Source organism: Neolamprologus multifasciatus, chromosome 8, assembly GCF_963576455.1.
Source record: "Neolamprologus multifasciatus chromosome 8, fNeoMul1.2, whole genome shotgun sequence".
NCBI classification, from domain to species: Eukaryota; Metazoa; Chordata; class Actinopteri; order Cichliformes; family Cichlidae; genus Neolamprologus; species Neolamprologus multifasciatus.
The window spans coordinates 16,384,954-16,394,990 of record NC_140446.1 but is presented as its reverse complement, the minus strand read 5'-3'; the positions used below and the strand labels follow the sequence as shown (position 1 = coordinate 16,394,990).

General features: G+C 41.3%; 1 protein-coding gene across 2 annotated transcripts; it reads left to right on the top strand.

Moving 5' to 3' along the window:
- Positions 1–79: 79 nt before the first annotated feature.
- Positions 80–10,006, top strand: LOC146512782 (uncharacterized). Of its 2 annotated transcripts, XM_085170773.1 has the most exons (7): positions 80–463; positions 2,928–4,532; positions 4,791–8,486; positions 8,565–8,772; positions 8,898–8,977; positions 9,068–9,165; positions 9,270–10,005. In XM_085170773.1, the coding sequence occupies exons 1-7, from the start codon at positions 410–412 to the stop codon at positions 9,331–9,333; spliced, it is 5,805 nt and encodes a 1,934-aa protein (XP_085026899.1). In that variant the 5' UTR covers positions 80–409; the 3' UTR covers positions 9,334–10,005. The 2 variants fall into 2 exon arrangements, with proteins under 2 accessions (XP_085026899.1, XP_085026900.1); XM_085170774.1 differs by having other exon boundaries at positions 371–463; positions 2,928–8,486; positions 9,270–10,006.
- The last annotated feature ends 31 nt before the right edge of the window (positions 10,007–10,037 follow it).

Here is a 10,037-nt window from a genome sequence, read left to right as displayed (position 1 = left end):
CTGGCAGCGCCGTTTCAGAGCAGCGCTTCGGTATCTGTCACAGTTTTACGAACTTTTTTTTTCCCTGTGGCCATGCTCATTATTCACATCCGCAAAGTCTGCAACGCGTCTTCTTGTGTTAACGTGTGAATGTGTGTTTTAATCTGTCTCTTCCTCATTATCATACCCCGGACATATGTCAGTTCTAGGGGGAGGAAGTGAACGGCCACTAACAGCTGATGTGTTTCCATCCTGGACGCGCTTGGCTGCAACTTTCTGTTGACTTTCTGCCTGGTTGCAAAGACCGCTTAGGGGGGGGGGGAAACTAAAGTGACACGGGGCTTTGGTTTGTCCATGATTTTTTTTTTTTTTTTAATAACGAGAACGTCACGTCAGATGGTCAGAGAGTGACCGAGGAGGAAGCGTAAGGATGGACCCTGAAAGTCCTGTGTCCCGCATGGAGAGAACTTTGTGGACAGTCTGGGTGAGAAGCCGTCATCATTTCAATCCAAACCTGTAACGAAAGGAAAGATTTGTGTTTTAAACATTTAAGTCCGTCAAACGTGGATGTAAATAGTCTCTCTTCCTGTGTGTCAGTGGGTCTCTCTCTCTCCACGTATATCCGCCTACGTTATAGCAATATCTCTGCTTACCCCCTCCCTTTTTCGGGGAGAGGGAGAGAGAGAGGGGGAGGGAGAGAGGGGATGTCTGTGAATCACTGGCATGTTCACGTCCAAGACAAAGAAGTCTTCTCTTTGTTTAACCTGGACAGTTTATTTGAACCTGGACAGGTTCAAACAAACCTGGACAGGTTCAAATAAAGTAATTCTTCAAAAGTAAAAACATTAAGTGCAAATCAAAGCTTAACTCAGTCCAAAGATATCTTTTGTCCATCTGTTGGAACAGCTTCTCTGTTTTAGACAGAAGCCTTTATTAACTGCTGAAACCTTTTCTCTTTCAAAGTGCACATTAACCTGCTGGATGCTGACTGAGAGATTATGATTATAGATCACAGCAGACGTTTGAGATCTGATTGCTCTGTTGGTCATCAGCTGGAGACTGTCTGCAGTTCTTTCTGAGAACTGATCCTTGTAATATGTGCGCTCCTTGCAGTTGCAGCATTAGAGAGATTCCTCACAGTGCAATGACTGTTTGAGACTGTTATTACACAGGAGACAGTCTGACAAACAGGAAACGCAGGTGTACCATTTACTGGGTTTAAATTTCAGAGTCCTGCTGTTATTGTTGTTCACTTCTGCTTCGGGTGCACTGATTTATGTTTCCTGTTTGGGGATTTTGTTTGTTTGGGTTTTTGTTTTTTTTTCATCTATCACAGCCATAGACTTTGGAATGATCTGTCTCCCCATGTTAGGATGTCCCGCTGGTTGCCTGTTTTTTTAAAACACATGTTGAAACTAATTTAAACTACTTGGCTTTTAACTCACAATGATAGTGCTGTGTTCTTACTTTGTCTTCATCACTGTTTTTTATTGTTTTATTGCTGTGTCATGCTTTGCTGCTTCATACAGCAATTCATGAAACTCTGTTTGTTTTTTAAGTCAGATTCAAATATAATTGGATTGGATGTTTAATTATTTCACATTTTTGGTGACGAACCCACTTCAACTAATTACAGTTCCCATGACATCCACAAAAAAATTCAGCTCCTTTTGTCTCTTTATTTTGGACTCACATCTGCTTTTAAACCACTCTCGCTTCTCGCCTCAACCTGCTTTTCAGATGTGGCAGGTAGTTATTGTCACAGTTTAGTCGCCTGACAGCTGGTCTCAATAGCCAGTGTCACACTTAGTGATATACAATGAAAATAAACAGATTCAAAGCCTGTTTCACCAGTTCGAGCAGGTGACCCATATTCTGGAGGCTCGAGTCTCCTTTCTGGTGCTTGGGTTTGAGTCTGCTTACTCACACTCCTTCTCCCCACTTCTGAGTCTATTGTGTGAACTTCTGTGTCCAATAAAGCACAAGATGCCCACAAACAAATCTTAATACAATCAAAGTACTTGCTGGTGAACAGTGTGTTCACCAGCTACAACGGACAAATATGGGGAAGTTGGAGATAAAAGAAACAGCTAAACAAAGAAAATATCCAACTTGAGATCATCAAAAATACATAAGTTGAAATAAATGCAGATGTTTCTCAGTATAAACTAAATGCTTTATGTTTGCCATGTTGTATTTATAAAATGTTTGTGTTTTGGTCAATCCTGTAAAGAATGGACCATGATTTTTATTTTATTATTTTAACAGGAGTGTTTGTTGCACATCTTAACAAATGAAACAAAAATAATACAAATAATTCTTATTTTCATTTTTATGCAATTCCTTCATTTGTTTGTGTGTTTGTGTGTGTGTGTGTGTGTGTGTGTCTGTGTGTGTGTGTGTGTGTGTGTGTGTGTGTGTGTTTGTGTGTGTGTGTGTGTTTGTTTGTTTGTTTGTTTGTTTGTTTGTTTGTTTGTTTGTTTGTTTGTTTGTTTGTTTTGGGGGTGGGCACTGACAGGGTTAAAGTCTATTACATTGAATTTTTTTTTTTACTTTAATACATCAGCAGCTAATGTAACTTATAATCAATGAAGTCAGGATTCCATGGAGGCCGGTCAGGTTCTTCCTGTTCATGGCTGTGTTTTGTGCATGGGAGTATTGTGGTGCTGAAACAAGAAAAGACTTCCACAAAGTTTCTGCAAAGCTGGAAAGAAACTATTGTGTAAATAGCCTGAATGCAGTGACACTAAGAGTCTTTAAATGCTACTTGTGCATCTTTAAACAAAAAAAACAAAAAAAAACACGGGCTATACAAACTGCCTGGAATGACTGAAAATAAATCACAAAACAAATATATTCACACATTTGTCTTTTGTTGGAGTTTATTGATGCTGCAAAATAAAGTGTTACATAATGCAAATTTCTTTTTCTTTCCTTTTTTTTCTCAGTACTACATAACTGGAGCTGTAAACAGATTCATCAGGCCACAGCCCGCTGACACTGTCAACAATGACCCAAACACAAATCAGGAATCTGCAGCTGAAATCAAGCACCCTCCCTCTGACTCAACAGAGGGTGACAGTAGCAGAGAAGGTGTCGAGGAGGAGCAGCTTGTCGCAACATCCTCTCTGCTGAGCTCATCTCGCCCCGTTGTCGAATGGGAACTTTGCACCACAGAAATCGACTTAGGGGTTGATGAAGAAAACATGCAGTACAAAACCCAGCTGAGAAAAGGCGACGAGAGCAAAGAGGATGGTGAGGGCAAGAGAGAGGAACAACGCGACAAGACAGGAAATGATCATTCAAATGATTCAAGAGCAAAAGAAGACGAACGAGAGACGATGGAGATTGAAAAAATGCCCACGTGTGCAGGACTTGCAGGGCCTGGAAATGATGAACATGAACATGCCGCTTCTGGACCACAAAATTTTTCCGAGGTTGCAACATGCCAAGAAACAACTGAGGAGGAGACTGATGCTGAGAATGCAACGGTGAGATTAGGGTTGCCCGGTGATCATCCAACAAAGGAGGAAAAAATAAAAGAAACCCAAGTAAAAGGAGAAAAGGATCAAACACATGATAAAGAGAAGGAAGACCTTGAAGCAGAAGACACTGAGAGAAAAGAAGAAGATGATAATAAACTGTGCAGTGAAGATGAGCGAGAGTTAAAAGCAGAAAACACTGAGGTAAAAGCATGCATAGCTGCAGGTATAAGTCCAGATGATATGGATCACATGCAGAAAGGAGAGGGAGAGGTACAGGAGCATGATGCAGTGTTATTGGATAATCTTTCAGGAAGGGAGGAACTTGTTAAAGAAACCCGACTGAAGGAAGAAAATGCTAAAGCAGATCATGAAAAGGAACAAGATTCAGAAGCAGAAGCCACTGAAGTAAGAGAGGAATATAACAACATGCACTGTGATGATGACAATTTGGTAGCAGAAAACAACGCGTTCAAAGTGTGCATGACAAAAAGTCCAAAAGAGGAGGATTACATACACGAAGGGGAAGGAGAGGTACAAAAGATTGATGCGGTGACACCAGATCATCATCCAAGAGAGGACCAAATTATCAAAGACACCCAAATAAAGGAAGAAGAGGATATACTTCATCATGAAGAAGAGCGAGATTTAGAAGCAGACACAGAGATAAACATGTGCAGTATCAATGATATAAGTCCAGAAGATCAGGCTCATACGTACGAAGGAGAGGCAGAGGTACAGAAGAATGATGCAGTGACACTGGATGATCATCCAAAAGAGGATAAAATTACTGAAGAAACTCGATTAGAAGAAGAAGATGATAAAATGCAGCATGAAGATGAACAAGATTTGGAAGCAGAAGACACTGAGATAAAAGTGTGCATAACTACAGATATTAGTCCAGTACTGGATGATCACAAGCAGGAAACAGAAGCAGATTTACAGAAAACTGATAAAGCGACACTGGATGAACATCCAAGAGAGGATGAAACTAAAGACACTCAATTAGAGGAAGAAGATGATAAACTGCAGCATGAAGATGAACAAGATTTAGAAGCAGAAGACACTGAAGTACCAGAAGAAGATGAAAAAACAGACTATGATGAACAGCAGTTAGGAGCAGAGGGCACTGAGGTCCAACTGTGCAAAACTACAGATATAAGTCCAGTACTGGATGACCACAAGCAGGAAACAGAGGCTGAGTTACAGAAAACTGATACAGCGACACTGGATGATCATCCAATAGAAGATGAAATGTTCAAAGAAGACAACTTAAAGGGAGAAGATGAAAAAACAGATCATGCAGATTTGGAAGCAGAAGACACTGAGATAAAAGCGTGCATTAGCACAAGTTTAAGTCCCGATGATGATGATAACCATCGCCTGCAGGAAATAGAGTCTGAAGAACAGCCGAATGAAGCAGTGACACTGGATGAACATCCAAGAGAGGATGAAACCAAAGAAACCCAGTTAGAGGAAGAGGATGATAAACTGCAGCATGAAGATGAACAAGATTTAGAAGCAGAAGACACTGAAGTACCAGAAGAAGATGATAAAACAGACTATGAAGATGAACAGCAGTTAGGAGCAGAGGGCACTGAGGTGGAACTGTGCATAACTACAGATATAAGTCCAGTACTGGATGACCACAAGCAGGGAACAGAGGCTGAGTTACAGAAAACTGATACAGCAACACTGGATGATCATCCAAGAGAGGATGAAAGCAAAGAAACTCAATTAGAGGATGATCATCCAATAGAAGATGAAATGTTCAAAGAAGACAACTTAAAGGAAGAAGATGAAAAAACAGATCATGCAGATGAACGAGATTTGGAAGCAGAAGACACTGAGATAAAAGCGTGCATTAGCACAAGTTTAAGTCCCGATGATGATGATGATAACCATCGCCTGCAGGAAATAGAGTCTGAAGAACAGCAGAATGATGCAGTGACACTGGATGAACATACAAGAGAGGATGAAAACAAAGAAACTCAATTAGAGGAAGAAGATGATGAACTGCAGCATGATGAACAAGATTTAGAAGCAGAAGACACTGAAGTACCAGAAGAAGATGATAAAACAGACTATGAAGATGACCAGCAGTTAGGAGCAGAGGGCACTGAGGTGGAACTGTGCATAACTACAGATATAAGTCCAGTACTGGATGACCACAAGCAGGAAACAGAGGCTGAGTTACAGAAAAGTGATACAGTGACACTGGATGATCATCCAAGAGAGGATGAAAGCAAAGAAACTCAATTAGAGGAAGAAGATGATGAACTGCAGCATGAAGATGAACAAGATTTAGGGCCAGAAACCGTTGAGGCCGCAGAGGACAATGATAAAACCGACACTGAGGTGAAAGTGTGCATAGGTACAGATATAAGTCCAGAAGAGGAGGCAGAGGTACAGAAAAATGATGTAATGACACTGGAAGATCATCCAATGACAGATAACATTAAAGAAACTGAGTTAAAGGAAGAAGATGATAAAATGCAGCATGAAGATGATCAAGTTTTAGAATCAGAAGCCTGTGATGTTATGCTACAGCTGGACTCCCAAAATGTAATCAAGTCAGAGGAGAAAACAAGTCAAGCTGAAAATCAGCTCTCAGCTTTTGGAGACCAGCCAGATACATCAGTGGATATGCTCACTGTTATCATAAAATCTTATGCAATGACTCATAGCAGTGAAAATGATAACGGTGAGAAAGAGAAGTGGGTTGAAACAGAGCGGCCTGCCGTCAACGAGACAACAGAAGTGCCAGATCTGGACGAGAACATCGGAACAGAAGCAGAAGACACTGAAGGAGAAAATCTTTTAACTGAATATGATTTATCCGGTAAAGAAGCTGCACTGAAGACTACTTCACAGCTGCACACAGCTGGATTCACAGATAAATACGAGGAGGATATGAGAGTCCCAGGAGTGCAGACCAAAACTAGGCAGACCGGTGTGACAGTAACAGATATTTCAGCAGAAGAGAGACTCATTGATCAAGACCAAGAAAAAGAGGAGAGCGTCTCCAGTGAATCCTACACCGGAGAATTTTACAACGAAATTATAGATTCAAGCACCTCAGTTACAGTAAAGCCCAAAGGCGAGACGACGCAGGAAATGGACGAAGAATTTAAAAACACTCTCCCGGGGATCAGTGAAGGCCAGTGTGCCGTGCTGCAGGAACTAAATACTCCAACGTGTGAGGAAATTCAAGAGGGAGTTTCCAAATATAACAATGAGCTTCAGGGGGCCGATGAAAATACAACACAAAGGTTCCTGGAAGCAGGAGATTGTGAGGAAATCCCGGCAACTCAATTACCAGAAGAGGTGGAGAGCGGAGATCAGGAGAGCCTTGAAAACAGTGGCTGCAGGACTGGAGCTGACTATTTACTGCTGAAGGAGTCCATGGAAGAGAAACAAGAAAGCAAAGAAGAGACTGAGACGAGCTTTGGTTTGTTTGTGGAGGAGCACGAAGGAACACCGGACCTTGAACTAGAGGCAGAGAGAAAGCTTGTTGAAGGAGTAATTCAAGAATCGGGACTTGACAAAAAAGAAGGAAAATTACTGACAAGTTCAATGAAGACAGAGGTGACTGGAACACATGTTGGTTTAGTGGACGAGACTGAAAGGAGATCAGAAGGGCTGCATGATGGTGGCAGAGGATCTACAGGAGGTGAAACAAGAGAAGCGGTTGCAGCAGCAGAAGTGGTTGGATTCGTCATTCAGGAGTCAGTAGCAGCCATAAAGTTGGATCAAAGCATCAGCAGGCCGTTAAGTTTACAAGAAGACACGAGTGAGTATGGGTTTGTGAGACCCTTAGCTGAAACTGAGCCTATATCAGTTGATGATAGCTCTGTTGAAATGCAAGATAAAGCCATTGAAAGAGAAGGAAGGGGTTGTGAAGACGAAGAGGAGGAAGCAGAAAATGGAATCCAGACCTTAAATGAAATGGATCTACAGATAACTAAAGAAACTGCAGGTGAGCTAATCACAGAAATAGGAGACAAAGAGATTCCTCTGAATGCAGAATTGGAAATATCTCAACACTCTGAGACTCAGGAGATAAACAATCAGTCGCCACACAGAGCACTTGAGATAAGTGAGACACAAATAATAGTAGCTGAAACAACTGACGAGCCCAGACCAGAGGATTTGCCAGTGACGTCATCAGAGAAAAAAGGTGGTTCAGTCAGTGGACATCAAGACGTAATTGATGAAGAAATCCTTGACTTGTGGATTGAGGCGGTGATGTCAGAGGACACTGATGAGATTAAACAAGAAGAGCCCAAGCCAGGGCAGCTATTGGACGCCAAAACAGACACTTTAAATGAGGGTGAAATATCAACAGAGAATGAGAAAGTGTCACTAGCAGAGGCCATTTGTAGGGAATCAGTAAGTGACACAGAAATGTCTTCATCAACTGTGGAGTCTGGATTTTTGGACCAGTTTCTCAGTGAATCATGTATTCAGAGTAGTGAGACTCAGCTGCTGAAATCAACGAGCACTGACTCACTCCAGGGGATCCATGAGCTGGTGGCTAGCGTGTCCACAGACGTCTTTGGTGTTATTGCACAGCCTCAAACTCAGGACTTACTGACAGAGGAATCAGCCGAGACAGAGAAAGAATCGGTCACTGATATAGAAGCTAAATCACATCTGAACCAGGAATCTCAAGAAAAAGCAGAAGAAAGAGCTGAAACATTAGAGACTGAAAGTGGATCAGAGAAAGCGTATGAGGATGTTGAAGAAGCAGATGTAACAACAATGACAACACAGAGCTCTCCTTCGCATGACAAGAAGGTAGAAGCTGAGGAGGAGCATCTTGAGGTAACCGCATCTGATTCTTCAGATGAACTCAAACCCGCTGAGTCCGAAGAATCTGAAAGCGACTCACAAAGTGAACCTGAGAAGGACACACTGAACTTGTCCTCACTGAATAGACCACAGCCTGCACATTCATCCTTATTCCCTGTGCTAAATGAGGCCCAGGTAGCCGAAGAGCCAACAATCGAATATGAGAATAAGGTATTGTTTCTATATGGCATAAAAAAAAAATTGATTAAAATCAAACAATGTTCATAACAGACTTTTGGGGCATTACAGGTGGATGGCCCTGTGCTGGACTTTGCCGTGCAAAGGTCACGAATTGCTGTTAAGAACCCTCGTGTAAGGCCACCTAAAAATCCCCGCTCCCTGCTCCATATGCCCTCGGAGGAACCCACACCCACACCTACACCATCTTCACGTTTGCCGGTCAAACTCCCTGGAGGTGTGCCTTTAGGAGGCATAGGTATTGGAATAAAACTCCCTGGTAGGTCACTCATGTTACATGAATCACATTATCTTAGTCTTGATAGTCTATTAAGACTTTCTCTGGTCTTTATATCCTGTTATTTTCACAACTTCCAAATAATTTCACACGTTTGATTTTCTTAGGGCTCGGTGCTGGATTTCCTGTTTTAAAAAAGACACAGCGGGCAGTGAGAGATGAAAATACCCAGGAAACAGTATCACAGGTACTGCTAAGAGTGTTTAAATACCTTTTTTTCCCTCTTAAGTTAAGATATATATATAAATGTATCATTAAAATGACGGAATTACCACAGGAACCTGAAACAAAGCCAGAGGAGAAGAATGACGCTCCCCCACAGGAGGAGGAGGAGGCACCGAAGAAGCCTAAATGGATGCCACCAAAACATCCCGGGTAAGGATGGTAACAGGGGGGGGGGGAAACAGTCACCAGAAAAGACATGTCCTGTTTCTGACTTTTTAAAAATGTATTTATTTATTTTTCTTCTGTGTCCACAGAGGATTTGGAAATCCCCTGATGGCAGAGCTAAAGACCAAACTGAAGAAAACACCAAAGGAGTGAGAAGTTCAATGGCTGCGTGCAAATACCTGAATGTAATATACATATGGTTTTATTTTTGCGTACCGAGAAATTGTTCTTTATGTCCCCTACTTGTTCAGTGTAATTTGTAAAATAAAGATAAACTTTCTTGCATGAAAACAGTGTTGATACCATTAATCTCAATTTAAAAAAAACAAAAACAAAACAAAGAAACACGAGTTCCCTTGTATGAGCAGTCAAGAAAACATTTCTTCTCCAAACCGTTCAACCTGAGTTGCCACTCTAATAAACTCATTTCTAACCCCTACTCTTTTCCTAAATGTCTATTCAAACATGGTAGAACAGTTTGAATTGACACACCTATTATGCACGTGTAGAAAACTAAAGGGGAATCTAAAAAGAAACAGATCAGAGAGCTGCGCATAATGTTATAATGAATGCTGTTTTAAACCTCCTGGAGCAGTGGTATCAAACATAATGTCTGGAAGCCAAAATCGCCACAACAAAGACTTCAATGCAGCCCACTGGATGACTTTTATTAAGTTGTACAACTTTTCCTACTGATAAAGAGCTTCCTCCGCAGTATTACACTAAAGTAATCAGGTGATACATTTAATCGTTTAAATGACAGGGAAGTTCCTTATACTATAAAAATGTATGTGTTTTTACAGTGTGTCCATGGTTAAAAAGGAATTAAATGACAGAAGCAGTTAAATGCTATTATA